The 22711-nt window shown below is 40.3% G+C and overlaps 2 protein-coding genes across 13 annotated transcripts in view; one reads left to right on the top strand and one right to left on the bottom strand.

The window, feature by feature from the left end:
- nrg1 (neuregulin 1) overlaps positions 1-22711 on the bottom strand; it is a 761412-nt gene that overhangs the window by 189110 nt on the left and 549591 nt on the right. For all 12 annotated transcript variants that reach the window (XM_062971531.1, XM_062971528.1, XM_062971525.1 and 9 more), the window contains exons 3-4: positions 17056-17239; positions 2743-2861 (exon numbers count right to left, since the gene is read on the bottom strand). In XM_062971531.1, the coding sequence (XP_062827601.1) occupies positions 2743-2861; positions 17056-17239 (303 nt within the window). The remainder of the gene's footprint in view (positions 1-2742; positions 2862-17055; positions 17240-22711) is intronic.
- LOC134296469 (uncharacterized) lies at positions 18672-20702 on the top strand. The gene has a single exon (XM_062971532.1). It carries the CDS (start codon positions 18947-18949, stop codon positions 20687-20689), a length of 1743 nt encoding a protein of 580 aa, XP_062827602.1. The 5' UTR covers positions 18672-18946; the 3' UTR covers positions 20690-20702.

The raw sequence follows: 22711 nt of genomic DNA, 5'->3' as shown, positions 1-22711 counted from the left end.
GATATAATAGCTTTAATGCTCCCAACCAGTGCTCTCAAAATACTACTTCAACCAAGTCCTACTTTCAATATTTTCATATATTCTGTGTAAATCTAACTGGTATTTTAATGACATTTATTTAAGCTTTCCCTTCCCACAAATATACATTCTATTATCCTTTTTCCATTCGTTTGTGTGGAAGACAGCAGAGAGAAATACTCATATTCAAATACATGTCCATTCATCTGAGTCATCATTTAGTATAACATGTCTGGCTTGTCATGACTCTCTGGGATATCACTGGAAGCTGGTAAAGCTATTCCAAGTGTGAAACTATGCAGATTTATGAGCAAACAACTCCTTTATGTATGGAAACTAAGTAACTTTACAAGGGAATAGAAAAGCCTGTTTAATCCATTATTCCAATACTTTGAAATCAGTACTGTCACATAACAATAATTAATATTGCAATCTAAAACTTACAATGAATATTTTTACATACCTTTGTACTTGAAAGGTATTTTACATTTCTAGTGTTTCATCCTAAGTTTATACTGATCATCATTTTAACAGCATTTCAACCCTTTTACTTGCAGCCTTTACAGTGTTCTGTATGGAATTCACTTTTATTATTATTTTTTAGAAATACAAGCAGTATACTGAGCTAGAACTGCTTAATACTATCATCCTTAGGAATCTGAAACTATAATTCTTGTTGAAAAAAGGAACTAACTCATACATTGCAATGTTGATGAGGGAACTGCTTCTGCAGTGCATAGCTGCCCGTTTCCCATGCAGCTCTTATAACGCCTGTACAGATTGAATGACTCCCCATGTTATCTTTCCTTCTTCAGTGCAATAATGTATGAACTGGGTTTTGTGGTTCAGAGGAGCATTGGGCTAAGGTTACTACTACTAAGTTAAAGTAATGGATTGGATAACAAATAAATTGAAGTTCTGTGAAGATAAGTGTTACTGCTAGTATTCGTTTGGTTCCCTTAGTGACTGGAAGGGAAGAAAATTTGAAAAAGTTCAACCACCGGTTTAAAAAAAAATGTAGATCTTGGGTGTTAAGAAACCAGGATCAATAGATTAGACTTCATTGATTGAATGCATTCTACACAACATAAGCACTTGGCTGTCATGCACAGAAAACGGAAATGTCTCCTTACAGAAAGACTCTGATAGAGAAGTATTTTTATGTGCAGAAAATGCTTAAGAGATTTTGTGGGAAATGTGCATGTGGCTGTTTTGTGCAGAAACATTTTCTGCGCAGAAAAAAATATTTTTCTTCATTAAGAATAGAAAATGGGATCAAAATGTGTTAAAATGGTATTCAAATACTAAGCATACACCAGAAAAGGATGTACAGGGATGCAAGCAGAGTCCAGGGAAGGTAACAGCAGGTAACACAATCTCACTTATCCAATTCCAGGTGTCAGAACTGTTGTTAAAATATAGAACAGAACACAGTGATAATTCTTCACATTCATTTTTAGCTACTGCACCCAAATTTTAATTCATAATGCAAAGCTGTGTACCAACAAGCATGCTTCAAAACACTGTGATATAGTACAAAAGATAAGCAGTTGTGATAACAGATGTACATAACTAATCAGAATTTTTCAAAATGCAACTTTCCAAAACAATTACATTCATCCAAAAGTTTCACTGTGTTCTACTTGTCTAATGGATTTTACCACAGAGTGCCACTAACAATGTGTTTCAATTCATCCACATAAGGAAAAATATGGCAACATACACAGCAGGAGACTCATAACCAAAGAAATACTGCTATAAAGGTTAAGAATGCTGATGAACTAAACAGAAATATATGTCTATGCTGAGATAGGTAAAGCAGAACAAAGCTTAGGGCATATGTGTTTCTGAGTTTTGAAATACATATTTTCCCCTCACAATCACAAATGTAAATTACATTACCCAAGAGAAGATAATGTCTTTAACAACCCCCAATGTCCTTTACATAACCTGTGTTGTAATAACTCATCTACTATAGGCAGCAAAGTGGCCAGGAACTTATATGTTCAGAAAGCGAGCTTGTATCAGGTCAGACATCACTTGAGATATTCAGGATGCAGTGAAGTGCAGGCATTCCTCTATGTTTGTGGTTCTGATTATTCATGATTTCATTAAAATGTTATTACTAGGCATGTCTTGGTAGTCCAATGTAACAACTTCCTTCAGTCTGTAGAAATCTCTAGGTCAGTGGTTCTCAACCTGTGGGTCCACAGATGTTTTGGCTTTCAACTCCAAGAAATCCCAACAGCTGGTAAACTGGCTGGGATTTCTGGGAATTGTAGGCCAAAACACCTGGGGACCCACAGGTTGAGAACCACTGCTCTAGGTCCTTCAATGGGATTCTATCTTCAGCTTTCAGCACATGTCGACCTCAAAGTCATGTCGGAAGATATTGAAATTCCAAGAGGGCAAAAAAAGATATCATTTTCTGTATTTTCATTTTTTCCTTTTCATAGGGATCCTGTGCCCCTAATGTACCTGAGACTGTACCTGAGCTAGAATACTACACATAAGATGATCTGGATTCAACACACAGACACTATGAGGTTTGCTAATTGTTCTCTAACAAAACAAATAAGCTAAATTGCCATAGGAAAAGGTTCATTTTTCATAATTTGAAAAATACATGTGTGGTTGAACAATTCAAAAGTGGCCTTACTTGTGGAAGAAACAACACACTGTGAACTTTCTACAAAATGTTTTGAAAAATCAGCCATCTCTTACCATCTGTAATGCTTATCCGAGCTTTGGTGCTTTCATTCCCAAACCTGTTGCTTGCTTTACATGTATATTCTCCAGCATCAGCCAGTGAAGCTCTAGTAATGCGAAGTTCTGAGAATGTCCTAAGAGAAAGGAGTTCGGATTAGTATTATACCATTTATAAATTGTATCACAATAGTTGAAGGAACAAAGAGCAGGCATTTTAACAAGCTAAACTGCAAGGCATCTGTAGACAAAGATAGATAAAGATACATCCAGTCACATTTCTTTTTGATTTCTTAGTGTATGTCATAAAAATTGGTGGACAGATTTTCCAGGATACGTTTAGTATGATCTGTCTTAAAATACATACTATACAGCATGCGTTAAATGAAGTCTGGAAAGCTCCAGGTGTGTATCCCAATTCTTTTTCATTCAAATAGAGTAGTATAGCACATAATTTGGCACGCCTTGTCTAGCTGAGTTCAAAAAAAGTTTTTAAAGCTTTGCTGTAGCTATCTAAACATCACATTGCTATCCGTTATTACAAAACATGCAAATAGCTAAATAGGATTTCAACAAATCTGGAGGGGATGTTTGAGACAATTTTACTTAATGCCTTTTCCAAACTTTTACACACTTATACCTGAAATCAACAGAGAGATTAGGATCTATTGCCCTTCACATGAATTGGAAATCACAATCGCTGTGATTTCTGACCATTCACCATTTTTGGCTTGTCCTACTTGGAGGAGTGAAATAACAAAACACAAAAGAAACACAGAGACGTTGATCACTGGGAAGAAAGAGGGCACTTATGGCTCAAATGTATTTATCATAATATTTAATTGTCCTCAGAACATCAATAAATTGATTTTGGGGCAATTTCGTTTCCTTATTTCCTTAATCTATTAATTTTAACACACACAGTTACAGGGATAGGATCCAGGAAGATAGCTTGCAATAGTCCTACCGCTACAAACATAATTATTTGTTTCCTGAACAGCTGTAATAGATCTTGTATATACTAAAATAACTGCATTTTAAAATTTACATCCTTGTAGCGCTCTTTTCTTATTGCATTCAAGTCACTTACTACACTTATCCAAAATATTTAGTTGAGTCCCAAGACCATCTCTACTCGAAAATGATTCCAGCTGGAGGGGAGAGGGTTGCTGTTTATGCTTACCCATCCCACTACAGACAATGAACCATCCATGGTCTTTAATCAGTTGGCACTTCCATGAGATTGTTGTTTATGCCTTCAAGTTGTAATGATCCTAAGGTGAACCTATTTGCCTTCCTCTGAGACTGAGAATGAGTGACTTTACCAAGGCTATCCAGTTTCCATGTCCAAGTGAGGATTCAAACCGTGGTCTCTAGATTTACAATCTAACTTTAAAATCACTATACCATACTGGCTCTATAAAAAGCAATTTATTTTAGTATGATCTTATGTGGGTTTCAGTGCCTTTTATCTGAAAATATTTGACCTCAATATGAAAGACCATGTGGACACAGAATAAGTCTTTATAGTCATTTATGGATCTACCATTAAGGCTCTACCTCTGGAAGACAAGTATACTTGGCTAAGGGTGATCGCGTATGATGATGATGATGATGATGACGATTCATTCTATATGAAACCCAACAAACCCAAAAAGTGAATGTATTCTGAACAATTTAAATTATTTCATTTTTCCAAAACAGCACCAATTCTGGAAATGACGAAAACAACTTTAAAGTATCTTCTGTGCCTGTGCGGGTGCCTGACATGTTACTGACCTTTCTAAACTATCATGGTGTCCTTTTCTGACTCAAGAAAAGAGTAGAAATGCTTTAGACAACTAAAAGTGATAGCAGTGTACAATGATTAAATATAAACAATCTTGCAATTAAAGTCCTAGCCGACAAAGTTAGATATAACTGTTTTATTTTGAGTATCAAACTCACAGTACAAAATTGAGCAGTATTCAGTAGAGTTGTGCATTCATGTGTAATTGCTGTTCGTTTTGTGTAGTTTTATTTGTGTGGTCTCATTTTCGTATTCGTGTCCCGCTAATAAAAATTGGCTGCCTATACGACAGAATTTTCGTCTGGCTAAAGAAAAACATGAACATTTTCATGCCATTGGCTGCAATGGGAGGGATCCAAGGATTACCCCCCTCGATTTTTGGGCTAGAGGAGTGAAAATTGCCACACATAGAGGCATTTCGACCCCTTTTAGCCCACCAACTTTTAAAACATTTGGGTCTTCCCCAGAGAACTATTGTGATTCACAGTCTTTCCATTCAAGTGAGGAAAAGTATCCTTCTCCAATCTATTCTTCATTCCACCCAAATCTCCTCCCCCCCCCCTTGACATGTGAGGCCAGGCTGCTGTAGAAGCAAGGAGTGGGAAAGGGGGAAATGGAAAACCAGGGCTTTCCTTAACACCCATTTGATAGACATCAGATTTAATATGGAGGCATTCCTCTTCCAGGCTCAAGATTCCCAGAGTAGCTATCATTATTAATATGAATATTATAACACCCATTGGTAAACATCAGCTGTAATGGGAACACAGCCCTTTTTCAGTACGAAAGGAAAATGAAAGCAAGCACGATGACTGCGGCTTTCATTATCGTGTCGTCTATTGTTTCGTACGAAAATGACGCCATTCGTTTTGTGTAGACGGATGGTTGAAACAAAATGATAGATGAAGGAAATGAAGGAAAAATGTCGCGCACATCTCTAGTATTCAGTTTGATCAAATCTCTACATAAAAAGAGGAATTGAAGATCAAAGAAGGTAATCGGTATGTTTAATACCCTAAGTATTAATAAGGCCACAAATGGAATTACTCTCTCCAACATCTGTCAAATGATCATTCAGGAATAAATCCTGAGCAACTAGACATGTTCCTGTTGAAGGGCATCCCATCAGCCTTACTCCCCTTTTGTATCACTTTACACTTAGCAGAACAAAGAACCAGGTCTGACACATAATTACTATAAGAAAGCCCTTCCCTTAATCCCATGCAGTGCTAACCAAGAATATGATCCACTCAAAGACTCATTGTAGGACCACTAAAATAGTGGGGCTAGTTTAGACATATGTAATTCTCTCACTGAAAGCACTGGGATTTTTTGAAAAAAAGAGTAGATATTAGTTAAACATTATCTGGAAATTTTATGATCATGACAGAGAAGAATGTATTTTTTTAAGTAGGTCATTATGATTACATTCTATACTTGATAGAACAATTATCATCACGGTGATTTATAGTAGTTATTCTAGCAATATTCATTTCTCAACACCTTTTCCTCGTTTCAGGCTCTTTTTGGTGAATAATAGTACAGGGTGTTTGAAAAAGAACTCCCTATTCACCATTTAAATTAAATGGTGAATAGGGAGTTCTTTTTCAAACACCCTGTATTTCTCCAGACCACTTAGAATCAAGGTATTTTCTAATCACCATTACTATTAATGTTCAGTAAATGAGGTACAATGGGTTGAACCCTTGCACCGGTTGAACTGATGACCTGAAAGTTGGCGGTTTGAATCTGTGAGACGGGCTGGGCTCCCATCTGTCAGCCCTAGCTTCCCATCCAGGGACATGAGAGAAGCCTCCCAGCAGGATAATAACACAACCAGGTATCCCCTGGGCAACATCTCTGTAGATGGCCGATTCTCTCACATCAGAAGCAACTTGCAGTCTCAATTTGCTTCTGACACCATAAAAAAAGTAAATGAGGAAACAGGTTAAAAGAACAAAAGCAACAGTCAATGTCATTTGGAAGTCCAGGCATTAAATAATTTAAAAAATTAGTGGGCTGTATTTGTGGAGGCAGAGAGATTTTAGAGGGAAGGAGCACTCACCTGTACCCTGCCATCTTGAAAAGCTCTTGAACACTGGCTTTTATCTAACTTTCCCTCTCTCACAATCTCACCCTCTCATAGAAATTGGTATTGGCTTTCCTTTTCAGAACACAACCTTCCATGAAGAAATAAAACTTTAGAATAAGACTTCAGAAAGGTATCTCAGGAATAAGTAAGACATTGCTACTGAATAAAGGTCACAAGTTGCCATTGGGCAAGAAGCCATATGAGATTTTCAAGAGGTAAGATCTTGAATAAAACTTTGAGTAATCAGTAGTTATAGATGCTACCAAGAATCAGGTATCTTCATAGGTGGCTAATCAACTTTAAAACTACTCAAATTGCTCAGTAAGCCATTAAGAACATCAACTCCAGTTATTATGATAATGATTAATCTCCTAGCATAAGGACATGTCAAGTGAGCAGGACAAAACTACAGTGTAGTGAAGCTTTGGCTTTTTTTCCAGACTGCTGTGTCATTACAGACACTGATAATTAACTCACATCAAATTGTCAAATTGCTAATAATATATTGTACAGACATATAATATTGATAATAATATTATAATGTAATATACTAATAAAAATACAATATAATAATTGTATATTATATGTAACATAGTACTAATAATATTGCAGTATAGTGGTATAGTACAATATATAATGCTAATATTGTGCTATGCTAATAATATAATATATTGTATGTACTTATAACTTGTAAGCCACTCCGAGTCCCCTTCAGGGTGAGACGGGCGGGATATAAATGTCATAAATAAATAAATAAAATAAGAGTACATGAATGAAAAAATATAGGATTGGAACCATGCAGAGGTTCACAGGGCTTCTAAAACAAGGATCTGGCACAGCCTGAATGAAATCAGATCATAACAGGATCAAAATATGGTGCTTCAGAAAATACAAGTTGATTATCCCTTATCTAAAATGCTCGAGACTAAAAGTGTTTGGGATTCCCCTACCCCTAGATTTGCATATACGTACATCATGAGATATAAGACCCAAGTCAAAATACAGAATTAATGTATGCTTCATACATACGTTATACACACACCTTGAAGAAATTTTATACAATATGTTTAATAATTTGATGCTTGAGACAAAATTTCAGGTAAAGGTAAAGGTTTTCCGCTGACATTAAGTCTAGTCATGTCCGACTCTGGGGGTTGGTGCTCATCTCCATTTCTAAGCCGAAGAGCCGGCATTGTCCATAGACACCTCTGAGGTCATGTGACTGGCATGATGGCATGGAGCGCCATTACCTTCCCGCCATAATGGTATCTATTAATCTACTCAGATTTGCATGTTTTCGAACTGCTAGGTTGGTAGAAGCTGGGGCTAACACCAGGAGCTCCCCCCGCTTCCTGGATTAGAATCGCCGATCTTTTGGTCAGCAAATTCAGCAGCTCAGCAGTTTAACCACCGGGGGTTCTGGTTTATGCACACTGAAGTATCAGAAAGCAAATATATAACTATCCTAGTCACACAGATTGACACTTTTTGATTTTGGAAAGTTAGGGGTTTCAGTAATTTCAGTTAAGAGATACTCAATTTGAGAAAAGAATCCTGCAGATCTTTAAAAAGAATAAAGTTACAGAAGTCAAGTGAAGGTAAAGATTCCTAGAAAGTGATCTACTGTACATCCCAAGTACCTTAGATGAAACCTTTTGAGCCACACTACAATTCCTACAATTAAAGCTTTCATCATTCACTCAGGTCTGGGAAGGCACTGAAAACAAGGCACCAAATGTCATCTTGCCACTTCAATCACTATTTATTTTCAAATGGCTGTCCCTTAGAACGGCAACAGATGCAACTTTATTTCCAGTCACTAGATAGTAGTGTTGTGCTTTTGTATGGAATTGCTGTTTGTTTTGTGTAGTTTCATTTGTTTTGTCTCATTTTCATATTTGTTTCTGCTAATGAAAATGGGACACCTATATAAGAATAGAATTTTCATCTCGCTAAAGAAAAAAAAAGGAAAATTTTCTTGCCATTGGTGGCAATGGGAAGGCTTTAGAGGCTCACCCCCTGCTCAGATTTAGGGCTAGAGGGGTGAAAATCACCACACACGGAGGACAATAATGAGATAAACAGTGAGATAAACGGGTAAGGGAAAGGAAACCCAACAGGAAAGGATTTTTTTTTTAAAATGAGGCAAGCAGTAGCCAGTCAAAATCCCCAAACCCCAAATCTCCTGACCCCAGAAGTACCCTCACCAGAAAGGCAAGGCACAAAAAAGGCAAGGCAAGCCAAGGCAAGCCCAAGCGGAGACACAGCAACAGCAGCAGCCAGCAAGTAACCCAACCAGCCCCAGCGCCCAGCAGCAGCAATGGCTTTTTTTAGGCCCAGTCCTCCTCTTATATACTCTCCCTGCCCAGCCCACTTCAGTGACTCCTTGGCCTCCTATTGGCTAAGGATCACCTCCTCCCCGCCTCCTTCTCTGATGCATGAGGAAGTGATTGAGGCCGTGTGGCTGAAAACGAAAGCCAGCATGATTACTATTCTGTTTTCATTATCGTGTCGCCTATAGTTTTGTATGAAAATGTCGTCTATCATTTCGTGTAGACCAGGGGTCCCCAAACTAAGCCCCGGGGGCCAGATGAGGCCCTCCAAGTTTGTTTACCTGGCCCCCGCTCTCAGTTTTATAATATAATATTTGTATAACATTTTAAATAATATAATATATTGTATATACATATAATATTGATAATAATATTATAATGTTATACAATATAATATTAATAATAATACCATATAATAATATTAATTATATATTACATATAATACTAGCTGTGCCCGGCAACGCGTTACTGTGACAAAGTATGGTGGTATGGAAAATAAAGTATTGAGGAATTGGTGGTAGTTAAGGTAAAGGTGTGGAGTCCAGATAATCCAGTTAAAGCAGATAATATAAGATTATAAATGGGTTATATGGCTGTGTGGAAGGGCCTTGAGTCTACACTGCCATCTAATCCAGTTAAAATCTGATAATTTGTATTTTATAGGCAGTGTGGAAGAGGCCTAAGTGAGGCCTAACTCTGCCTGTCCCCTGGGTGAGTGGGTTGCTAGGAGACCAAGTGGGCAGAGCTTAGCCTTCTAACTGGCAGCAATTGGATAAAAACAATTATTCCTCCTCCTCTAATTAGGACTTTATTTTTCTTTTCTTTTTGTTGTATCAACCTAGAGGCGTGGATGATGGGTTGTGTTGTCAATTTTCGAGGTTGTGGGGTGTTTAGTTTTGTTGTTTTGGCGGTCACCAGGATTCCATCACTCTTTTATATATATAGATTACAGTATAGTGGTATAGTTCAATATAGTAATATATAATGCTGATATTGTGCTATGTTAATAATATATATTGTATGTACATACAGCTGCTCTGAGTCCCCTTCGGGTTGAGAAGGGCGGCATATAAATGTAATAAATGTAGCAAATGAATAAATAAATAATTTTAGACTTAGGCTCACCCAAAGTTTGAAATGACTTGAAGGCATACAACAACAACAACAATCCTAATTAACTTGACTATCTCATTGGCCAGAAGCAGGCCCACACTTCCCATTGAAATCCTGATAGGTTTACGTTGGTTACAATTGTTTTCATTTTAAAATATTGTATTGTTCTTTCATTGTTGTTGTTGTTTTGCACTACAAATAAGACATGTGCAGTGTGCATAGGAATTTGTTCGTTTTTGGGTTTTTTTTCAATAGATAATTTGGCCCCTCAACAATCTGAAGGATTGTGGACTGGCCCTCTTCTTAAAAAGTTTGAGGACTCCTGGTGTAGACAAACTGTCAATACAAAATGATAGCAAGCAGGAAACGAAGGAAAAATTTTCATGCACATCTCTACTAGTTAGTATGGCAGTTAAACAGATTAATTTGCTGCATTTTATAAGCACATGAGAAGAATTATCTGACAGTATCAACTTGATGTACTATATAATTCAAGATAGCCCAACGATTACCTAAATATTAAACTGACAAATGAGATAAACACACATATTGGGCAAAATGACTCAGCATGATAAGCTGCTAATATGTTATTTATCAACCAGCAACCAGTGGTGTCATTCCACGAGGACAAATAATGTTCTACTTGCAGACACTTAGTTCTGGACTCTGCACAAAGAAGGAGAATCCAATGCAGTTTCTAGCTACAGGTTTCTTTTGAAAAGTGTGAATAGACTACTCTTTCTCACAGTCTCTCATTATAGAAAAGTCTTCCAATCTTTCTAAAGGCCTGTGAGGACATGAACAAAGACTATTTTAGAACTGCACATTTTACTGTAACAATTAACATTAAGCATTCATTGAAATGCTTGGTATATCAGGTTCAGATCATATAAAAACGTAAAGGAGCTGAACCAGCTGCATAACATTTGACCGATGTTCCGAATAAAAGAAAATGATTACTGAGGATGACAATGAATATTTATAATACCATTTTTCTTATTAGCAGTATCACACAATTTTCCGAGCAGAATACAATCCACCTAGAACTGACATTTCTCAGTTAAATGTGAAATGAGAAAGTATTTTCACCTCTGGTTTGAAAATAACTTCTCAAAGTACATTTCTGGTGCAATAAAAAAAGACAATGAAATTTAATTGAACTTATTCAAGACAAATGAATACCGCAGTTCAGGTCAACGTATTTGTATGTGAGAAGGCAGATTCCAAAATATAACATAGTTAAAAGCTTACATGTTTGAATTACCAGAGTCACTTTGTTCCCATGTTGGCACTTTTGGGTCTGTCAGGTGGAATACTTGTCTAATTGCAAGAATAAAATGGAAACCAATCTGATTGTGGTTTCATTTTGAATGTCACCAGTTGGAAAAAAGGAGCATTAACAAATACTCTGGGATTTTTTTGTATACTTGGGGACAGACATAGCCTAGAATGGCTTATTATGGATTTTTTAAAGAAAGTTGATTATTACTTTTACATTCAGATGTAAAATAATTTTGTAAAAACTCAGCAAAATTATTTCATATTCTCCAACATTCCACAGATGGAAACCAGGACATTATGTGGCCAAGTAAAATCAGAACATGTTCAAAAGTAGCTAATGTTATTGAGGGACAACATACAAGTTAGAAGAGACTGCAGCAGTTTGGTTTTGCCTCAAACTACTGTGAAGGGCAATAATTGACCCCACTCCCGTCCTCTCGCCCTTGAGAGCAAACTGCTTTTGTAATTTGAACTCAGTGAAACTGGGGATGACCATGGAAACAATTGCAGCCAATTTCATCTCAGGAATGCCCAACTGTTTACATGAGCCAAGGTTGTGGTGTGCTCCAAATTCAGGGAGAGAATTTGGAGCAACCCACAGCTTTGGTTAACATGATCCAAGGTAGTGTTAAGTGGGTTTGGCCACGTTAACCCATACCAGCTCTGTCTACACAGACCATTTAATGCAATTTGAAGGCAACTTGACAATGTGATATATTATGCAAACACATTGCTGCAGTGTGCTTTAAGGCCTTTAAGGTATTTAAACCAAGATTACCAAAATCGGATATTTCCAATTCATTCTTTGGCCCACTTTTGTTGCTTTTAAAATATCCCACTTCTTTTCTCCTCTTCTCAGGAAACCTCTTCACTATCTACTTAGGCCGGTGTGAAACCGGCAGAGAACAAAATATATTGCCCTAATGCACATCAGCACACTTTGGTGTAAACCACATTTTATGGCTAAAGCAATGGGACATTCTGGCAATCTGCACAAGCACATTATGGCAAAGGAATTTGGGAAAAAAAACCCATCCTGCATTCTCTGCAGACCCTGGAACTGGTTCAAAGCTAGCCTCTGCAATATGTAGAAGCAAAATCTATGCCTCAAATCGGTTCCAGGACCTCCCATCTAATCATCTGTACACAGAAACCACTTTGTTATCTGCCAGTTTCACACCAACTTAAGTGGCCACCAGTAGAAATGTGCCATAAGAGGAGGAGAGAGGATGTGATATATTTTAAAAGCAACTAAAGTGGGCCAAAGGATTAATAGGAACTGTTTCTGCCAAATAGAGAGAGTTGGATTGTATGGTATGCTACACCCTATCCTTCACCGGTTTGCAAATACTGTAGCAAGATTATGTTCTTTTGAGTTGAAGGGATTAATAAATAATCCTTGGGAGTGGGAATAGCTATATCGTGAATACAATAATGTTGTTGCTCCTTTTGTAGAAACAAAATGGCATTTACTTTATTGTTGCAAGAAATGGACAGTATCCAAAAACTGACGCCAAAAATAAGGAAACGTTTGAGATCATTGTATGGAAACAGTATAGCACTGCAAAAGAACTCACACAAAAAAGAGATGAATGTTTCATATAGTGTTACCAATGCTTCTAAAATGAACCCTAAATTTATTCTGAGTATCTGAAAAGGGCTAAATATTACACCTTTTGCTTAACATTTTCCCTTTCCCCCCATGATTCACAACTAAAATAACAGTGCCTCTAGCAATCAGCTGAACGTACAAAATCTAAATATTTGCAAGATAATTGCTTTAATATGTGTTGCATTGAAGATACCATTTGCTTGCCTGAACTGATATTTTTTCAATCTTATTTCTCATTAAAAACAAAATGAGACTAATAAAATGTTGAATTAACAAGGAAGTAATTTCAAGATAATGCTAATCTCTTCAAATCTAAAATAACAACTTCTTTATTACTCAAAAGTGAACATGCTTTAATAATAAAATTTTTATGAAGTAGCAATTAAACAAAGAAAATATTAAAACAAATGCAATTAAATTGTACTATAAGACACTAATATTTAAAACAACCACATTCGTAACATTCACAAAAATGGCAACCAGATAAAGGTAGAACCTCTGTAAAAGTCCCAGAAATAGGGTTTGCCAATGTATTTTTAAAAACATCTTTAAATGCACTGACCAATGAAAACAGCATGATTATGAGATATTCTGAGTGCAAACGGTGTACGTAGATATCACAATACACTATCATTTTTATGTGGATGTTTTTTCTTGTTTTAGCAGGAGTGATTAGTGTCAGGCTAGGAACACATTTACATGGAACACTTACCATGGCAGCTAAATGATCCACAGAGCTGGTATGGCTTAACGTAGTCCAAACCAACTTAACGCTACTGTGGACCATGTTAACCAAAGCCGTGGGTTGCTCCAAATTCTCACCCAGAATCCAGAGAACACCACAACTTTGGCCCGTGTAAACAGTTGGGCCATTTCTGAGAAAATTGGCTGGGACTATTTCCATGGTTATACTGTGTTCCCTGGGCTTACGTGGCCTGGAGACGTGAATTATTGTTCACTGTCCTTCATTCTCTTTATTAAGACAACCAGCAGGCACGATGTGAGTCATGTCAGTCACACAGTACCCTAAATAACACTGGCATATGAGGAAAATAGGGGAGGGGAGAATGAATTAATTGTTGAATGGTAACACCTAAGCAAGTTCCATTAATTAATGTGTCTATTCTAGCTGACACTAGCTGTATAGATCAATGTTCTACTCGTTGGGATTGAATTAGTGGGGTTTCGATTAGTATTAACTTATCATTCAGTAATTCATTCAACAGGTATTGTTTAGTTGAGATTTGCAGTTGGATTTAGGCCATATAATGATCAAAACCCAATTACTAATTTTCTGAGAAACTTCTGATAAGTTTTCAAGGACCACCAATTACTAATCTTTTCACTGAGAAATGTGATAAGTTTCCAAGGGACCCCAATATTCCCAAGCTATGAAAAACTTTAACAAAAATAGTGAATGGTGAAATGCTCTCTAATATAAAAAACCTGGTGTTTGGATGATGTGAAAAATAAATATAGTAACTTTAAACTTTCTTTGAGATAACATATTAAATCAGTGTATAGAAGTGAACAATAGAGATTTTAATAAGAAATTGTTTAAATGCTTGACTCTTGATTCAAGACAACTTGAAATCACCAGGATATGAGTCACCTTCCTGATGATGTGATAGGACGAATCCTCTTCTATCCGACCTTCCTGCATAGGCATGGACCAAAAAAACCCCTTAAAAAATCACCTTACTTCAATCGATCAGACTCGGTTTGTGGTTTAACTCTAGCAAACTTTTCCCAGCTCATCCATCACTACCTTTAACACAATGATGGATGAGGACAACACAGTAGAGAGCATTTAAATTTTCAGTGGTCTGGCATTATAATTGTAAGAAGTAAAAAAAAAACCCACACAAAAACTGTAACTCTTAAAGGTTAAGTGCTCTCTTTGATTCTGGCTGCTGTTTGGGACATAGTATTGCAGCCATGACAAAAACATAGTATGCTTTCCAGATGTCTATTGTTTTAAAATAAAGCCACAAGAACTGTGTTTTCTCCCCTTCTTACAAAAGCATACCGCCAAAATCAGCAGCATGGAGGACACATGTGCATTGATACCTGATCCAGCAGCAATCAGACAGGGAAAACTCGGTAAAACCCACTTTGTTACTTACAACACAGCCTTACAATCACTCTGTGAGATAAATTAGATTAAGAAACAACAATCATGACTTCTTAGTAGCTTTCGTAGCAGAACAGGGATCTGAACACATCCAAGTTTTTTTATATCCAAACCAATGCACCACGCAGACAAAACAAATATGGGAAATCTCATTAAATTACAAGTATCAGATATTCAGCCACACAAAATCTTGTAATGCTATCTGGATCCAGAAACTTTTGTGAAGAAGGATGGAATAAATTGGAGCTACTCTGTTCACACACAGTATCTGATGAGTAAGCCAACAAGCAATTAAGCAGCAGAAGTGTGGGATATACATGTATTAAAGGTCCTTCCACACAGAAGGCAGAAACCCTACTTTTTTGGCAAGGGGGTGGCTAGTCACTGGTATCAAATATGACCAGATATGGCTACTGGCTCCCTCCCCTCCCTGCCCACATTTAATCTGAAAACATAACTTAAAAGCCCCAGTACTGAGGCATGGGGCTTCTCTAGATCTCCTGGTGCTGCAAAGTGATGCCAGGAAAGGGGTATCCTACCCCAAGCCTCGGAGCCTCCGGTGGATCAGTGTGTTAAAGTGCTGAGCTGCTGAACTTGCAGACCGAAAGGTCCCAGGTTCAAACCCGGGGAACGGAGTGAGAGCCTGCTGTTAGCTCCAGCTTCTGCCAAACTAGTAGTTTGAAAACATGCAAATGTGAGTAGATCAATAGGTACTGCTCCGGCGGGAAGGTAACCGCATTCCATGCAGTCATGCCGGCTACATGACCTTGGAGGTGTCTACGGACAACGCCGGCTCTTTGGTTTAGAAATGGAGATGAGCACCAACCCCCAGAGTCGGACATGACTGGACTTAACGTCACGGGAAACCTTTACCTTTACCTTTTTTACCCCAAACCTCAATGCCATCCATTTTGAAATGCCAAGATCCCCAGAGAAGCAATGTGCCTTGGTACTGAGGCCTTTAAGGTACAGTTTTGGGCAAAATGGGTTACAGGGAGGGGAGGTGGCACTGCCATTTAAGCTCCCCAGGCTACCTGAGCCTGCAGAGGTGGGAAGGCTATGGGGACAGCCACCTGAGATTGTGCATGGCAATCTCAGGCAACAATCCCCTCACCCGTCATACCTGCAGAGATTTGGACCTTACTAGAAGGTATTGATCTTTGCAGGTATTTTTTAAAACCTGGAATAAACCTGGAAACTCAGGTTTATTCTAGGTTGAAATAGATTGGCCTGGAGCATAATTTGGATGCCTCGGGTCAGTCCGTTTCCTATGCCACATTATGTGGCAGTGTAGATGGGACTCAAGAAAGTAACAGGTCTCTTCACCACCTTCTCTAAACATCAGTAGGTGGTAAGAGTCTCAAATACGAAGGATACAAATTAACTTGGTTAGGTTTAAAGTTTTTTTTTTCGTGTCAGGAGCAACTTGAGTCGCTTCTGGAGTGAGAGAATTGGCTGTCTGCAAGGACGTTGCACAGGGGATGCCCGGATGTTTTAGATGTTTTTACCATCCTTGTGGGAGGCTTCTCTTATGTCCCCGCATGGAGCTGGAGCTGATAGAGGGAGCTCATCCACGCTCTCCCTGTGTGGGATTCGAACCTGGCAGCTTTCAGGTCAGCAACCCAACCTTCAAGTCACAAGGCTTTAGTCCACTATGCTACCAGGGGCTCCAGGTTTAAAGTGCTTTCAGTATATGTCAGTTTACATAGAGACCATCATATTAGGTATAAAATACTTAAGAAAGTTTATCTCTGGAACAGTTATAACTATTATGTAACACAATATAGCCACAGTAACATCTTATAATAATCCAGGAAAAATAAAGTGGCAACCTATTTCCATTAATCATCTCCTTCCAACCATCAAAACACTTTGTTGAGCATGCTATTGCACATAATACTGATGCCTGCATTTTTGGTGCGTAGTCCCACTTCCCCTTAACACCTCAACTTTTAAAATGCATCACTGTATACTTACTTTTGTTTTTTGGGACTCTTGATTTTGATATTTCCTGGTCTGTTTCTTTTTGTTATTTCCGTTCCATTCTTTAACCATTTGAATTTGAGAGAGGGGTGTTCAGAACGGGCTTCACATCTGAGAACTAGCGTCTGACCCACAGCAGATTCCTGGTTTTTCATCTCCTTCAATTTAGGAGGAATAGCTAAAGAAACAAAAAATAATGGGTAAGTGACTAAGAAGTACTGGAAAAGGGAAAACAAAGGCAAAAGGTGACATCTGGGCAATTTGGAACATTTAAGACTCATCAAGCTCACTTGTTCTCTACACCAAAATGGCCAGGTTTTTGCAAGTATAACTACGTGGAGGGTGGAAGAGCCAGGGATCAAACAGAAGTTGCTAATTCATGGTAGCTATGGAGATGTATTGATGCTTCCAAAGCAGCAATAGCAACATCACTTTTTTCCTCACATGCTGATAAACTTCATATCAATGCGGGTCTCATTTGGACGAACTATTGGTGGGAAGGGAGATACCAACACCTACACCATTATTGTTACGATAGGTCCTATTTTGAGAACTAATCCAAGGAGGTATCGTTTGCTTCAAATCATCCTGTCCTAGATAATGATCTATTTCAGAAATTTAGAAGAAGTGATCTGAACTGTTAAATAGTTATTCCATGTAACAGCATCAGCCCCGTTTCCTCTTTTCAAAGTATGTTTGAAACCTCTTTAAAGAATATATGTTATCTGATTGTGAGAATAATTGCCCTCCCTAGTTTGATAAACAAGTCACCAATTCTCAACTCAAGAACCCACAGTGATTTGTGATGTAATCCATTTCTAACAGGGCTCTGAACAAATAGAGAGAAAAAATTATTGGGCTGCTGAGAGTTTTCCAGGCTGTATGGCCATGTTCCAGAAGTATTCCTCACAACCTCTGAGGATGCCTGCCATAGATGTGGGTGAAAGTGAGGCGGGGGGGGTTAAGGAACCCCAGGAAATACCATATATGGGCAGAGATGGCGACAGCTAGCGACCCGGGTGCATAAACTCACAGAAACATGTGACTTCTGGGAAATCATGTGTTTCTGAAGAAATGAAAGCTAAAGATAAACAAACAGAGCATGCGTACGCAGGCGCTCTGAAAGATTTGTGAGCACGGCACAAAAAGGGTGCAGCCGGCCTGCTAGTCAGCACCGATTGGGCAGCGTCACAACTCTAAGCCAATGAATTTGCTTGTGGGCGGGCATAACCCGAACCCTGTAGTGTGTATAAATGTTCACTCAGCATGCCACTGGGCGGTTCCCCTGGAGAAGCACTTACTTTGTGCTAGGGGGACCCCTAGTGGCCATTAGCGAAATAAAACTGCTTTCTGGGAAATTCCTTCAGTTGTCCGTCTTCAAATTCCTCCACTGCGCCAACAAGAACCGTAGCACGAAGGTTCCGCTACATTTTCTGGTGACCCCGACGTGATTTTTTCCTATAAGACGGGCCAGGAGATTTGGAGACGGATCCCGTTGGCGGGACGGCCTCAACTCAGCGGTGGGGGCCTGAGGCAACTACCGTGAGACGAGAAGGGGCCCCTGAATACTACACGACCGGCTGCGGTGCTTGCCTCTGATGCCAACGCCGGCTGACGGTGAGAGCTGCAACATCAGCGAGGTTCCACAGAAACCGGCTAGGAGGAAAAGGATCCAGGGGAAAAAGCCCAGGGGCGAAGGTTGGTCCGACGTCTACAGAAATCTGGCAAGTATAGGGGTTTGCATGAGATATTAAGGGAACGCCAGCGCTGGGAGGGACAAAAAAAAGTTCCCAGGGAGGTAGAAAGGGGTTCTGTCTTGTGTTTCCTGACGCATGCCGTGAGTGGCCGGGTGCCCAGGCCAGGACAGTCCCCTCTATTAGGCAGGATGGGAGGGAAAAATTCAAAGAGCTCCACTCCCTTACAATGCATCTTAGATAATTTTGGCTCTTTTGCTAGCAGAGCCGTAGCAGGGAATCCAAGGGACCTAAGAGATTATAGGCTGAGAAATTTGTGTCAGGGAGAATGGCCAGATTTTGGTTTAGGTTGGCAAGTAGAAGGAACGTGGGATCTGAAACTGATCCGAACAGTGGAAGAATATTGTGCTGTGAATCATCCGAACCAGTGGGTCTATATTGCTACGTGGGAACGGGTAGTTAGAGAAGATCCAGGTTGGGTTCGACTGTGCAGGAATGGCAAATGTATGGTGGTGAAGAAGGAGGGGAAAAAGAAGGAAGTTTTCCAATCCAATGAGGAGGACTACCCAGATTTACAGTTGAGTGTACAGGCTAGACAACAGGAATTATTGCCGCCACCCTTGCCACCGCCCCCCCCACCCCAGGGAACAGCCCCCACACTAGGAACGAGACCCCCACCCTACTCTTCGGAGTCAACCGAAGCGGCCAAGAAACACTATCCTAGCCTAGAAAAATATCAGGAGGAAACAAAGGAAAAGAAGAAGTCACAACGGATGCCCAGTGATGCTTCTCCGGCACAAACTCGGAGACATGGAGCTCCGGTGTGGTCTGGTGATTCACCGACCGGACCGGCCCTCCAGATGCCCTTGAGAACGGTGCCTGTGATAAACAACAGGAATGAGATAGTTCAAGCATACCAGGTAGTGCCTTTCAGTAGTAGTGACATTTTGAATTGGAAAAATAATACTCCACCTTATAGTGAAGAACCCCAAGCTATGGCTAGGCTATTGGAAGGGATTATGGCAACCCATAATCCCACCTGGCAAGATTGCAGACAATTGTTGAATATGTTGTTCACATCAGAGGAGAGAAGAGCAGTGTTGAATAATGGGGTAGCCATAGCCCAGGTTGGTGCCCCACAAGATGGTGATGCAGCCGAGTGGGGAGCACAGAGGTTTCCTGTGGAAATAGATCCCCAATGGGACACCGCAGAAGAAGGACATTTGCAGAGACTGAAAGGATTCCAGCGTATATTGGTAGAAGCGGTAAAGAGGGGCCCGCCGCGACCCGTCAACATTGTAAAAATTCAGGGAGTGGTACAGGAAAAATCTGAGTCACCAACAGCCTTTTTGGAAAGGCTGGAGGCAGCATATAGAAAGTATAGCCCGTATAATTTGGAGGATGAAAACGGTAGGAGGGCGATTCAACAGTCTTTTATCAGTCAAGCGGCTCCTGACATCCGGAGAAAGATTCAAAAGCAACCAGGATTTCTAGGAAAGACTATGAATGAATTGTTGGCACTCGCAGATCAAGTTTATATGGCGAGGGACCAGGTAGAAGAAGAGAAGAAGGACAGGAAGAAGAAGCAGGAATACCAAGCATTAGTTACCATGATGGAACAAAGTGCAAGTGGACAGAGAGGAAGAGGAGGATATGCCAGAGGGGGACAAGGAGGAAGAAGGGGGCCCCCTCGGAGGTTAGGTCGAGACCAATGTGCTAAATGTAAGAAGTTTGGACACTGGAAAGGTGAATGCCCAGAAGGAAGAGAAGGAAGTCAGGAAGGACCGAGAGAAAGAGGAAGGCCTGAGAGAGGAAGAAACCCAGGAAGGGGAAGAGGACGTGGGAACTACGTACCTTTTCCTGCAAGAGAGGTGATAGCTGCAGCAGCTGTGATGGAAGAAGAATGGGAAGATATGGATGGAGGAGAGGAATGAGGAAGCCAGGCTCTTGTTTTGTTGGACCCCGGGGAGCCGATGGTCACACTTGAAATCGGGGACCAACAATTGGACTTTTTAGTGGACACAGGTGCCGAAAAATCAGTAGTAAATACAAAAATTAGTCCACCAACTCGGGAAACTACGAAAGTAATAGGGGTGTCTGGGAAGACCCAGAAGTGCCCCTTCCTTAAGGAACGCACCTGCAATCTGGCCGGACATCAGGTCAAGCATAAGATGTTATATCTCCCAGACTGCCCAGTCCCTTTATTGGGAAGGGACATTTTATCAAAATTACAAGCACAACTCCAGTTCATGAAGAATGGACAAGTGGAGCTATCATTTCCCATGGAAGAGGAATGGAGACTGTTTCAAGTTAGGATTTTTACTGAAGAAATACAATGGCCATGGCATGAGACTCCTTTAGTGTGGGCAGAAGATAATCCTCCAGGATTAGCTAAATATGTTCCACCGGTGGTGGTGGAAGTGAAAAGAGGAATGGGGCCCATATGCAAGCCACAGTATCCCGTCAGTCGAGAGGCAGTGCAGGGGATCAGAAAGCATCTAGAGCGACTTCTGCAGCATGGGATATTGGTACCATGCAGTTCCCCATGGAACACGCCCCTGCTCCCAGTCAAGAAACCAGGAGGACAAGGAGAATATCGCCCAGTCCAAGATTTGCGGGCTGTAAATCAAGTCACCGTTCCCCTAACCCCGGTAGTGCCAAATCCATACATCATGATGAGTCTAGTACCAGCATTTGCCAAATGGTTTACTGTATTGGATTTAAAGGATGCATTCTTTTGCATTCGATTGGCCCCTGTATCCCAACCGATCTTTGCTTTCCAGTGGGAATCTCAGCAGTCAGGGCAAAGGACCCAGTATGTTTGGACACGCCTTCCTCAGGGGTTCCGGGACAGCCCGACCATTTTTGGTCAAGCCCTGGCCAAAGACTTACAGGATTTTGTAATACCTAAGGAAGAGGGAATTTGGCTTCAATATGCAGATGACCTGCTTATCGCTTGCCGGACACTAGGGGGCTGTAAAGAGCATACTTTGAGATTTCTCAAGACATTGGAAGAAAAGGGTTACAAAGTGTCAAAGAAAAAGGCCCAGTTGTGCTGTCCCACGGTGAAATATTTGGGGTTCCATCTGACCGAAGGAAAGAAGATGTTAGGAGCTGAAAGAAAGGAAGTTGTTTGTGCCATCCCCACTCCCAGCACCCGGCGACAGGTGCGGGAATTTTTGGGATCAGCAGGATATTGTAGACAGTGGATCCCCAACTACGCCGTGTTGGCTAAGCCACTGTACCAGGCTACGAGAGGTGGAAGAGAAGATCCATTTGAGTGGACAGAAGAATGTCAACAGGCATTTAAGGCATTAAAAGAAGCATTGATGTCATCTCCAGCATTAGGACTGCCCGATTTGGAAAAACCATTCACTCTGTTCGCTGCAGAGCGGGAAGGAACAGCGGTTGGAGTATTGACTCAACCACTAGGTTCATGGCAAAGGCCGATTGCCTACTTGTCAAAGCAATTGGACACAGTGGCTCGTGGATTGCCACCTTGCCTGAGGGCTGTGGCAGCATCAGTAGATTTAATCAAAGAAGCGAATAAATTGACCCTAGGACAGCCACTGACAGTTAAGGTGCCCCATAGCGTTAAGGCACTGTTAGACATTAAGGGACCGCGCTGGCTCACAAGTGAGAGGTTAATGAAATATGAGGGATTGTTGTGTGACAACCCACTGGTGACCCTGGAGACTTGCTCCACTCTGAATCCGGCCACCTTGCTCCCGACTCCAGGAGACACCACGATCCATCAGTGTGCCCAGGTGATGGATGAGGTATTCTCCAGTCGACCGGATTTGAAGGATGTGCCACTAACTAAGGTGGACGACACTCTGTTCACAGATGGAAGCTCCTTTATGGAAAATAATCAAAGACACTCAGGTTATGCGGTTGTTCGGTGGGGGGGAGAGACGCTGGAAGCAGAGTCACTGCCCCCGGGGACGTCTGCCCAG

This window comes from Anolis carolinensis, chromosome 2 (assembly GCF_035594765.1).
Source record: "Anolis carolinensis isolate JA03-04 chromosome 2, rAnoCar3.1.pri, whole genome shotgun sequence".
Taxonomy (NCBI): domain Eukaryota; kingdom Metazoa; phylum Chordata; class Lepidosauria; order Squamata; family Dactyloidae; genus Anolis; species Anolis carolinensis.
Note: the sequence above shows the minus strand (reverse complement) of the source record. Positions and strands in the feature narration are given on the sequence as shown.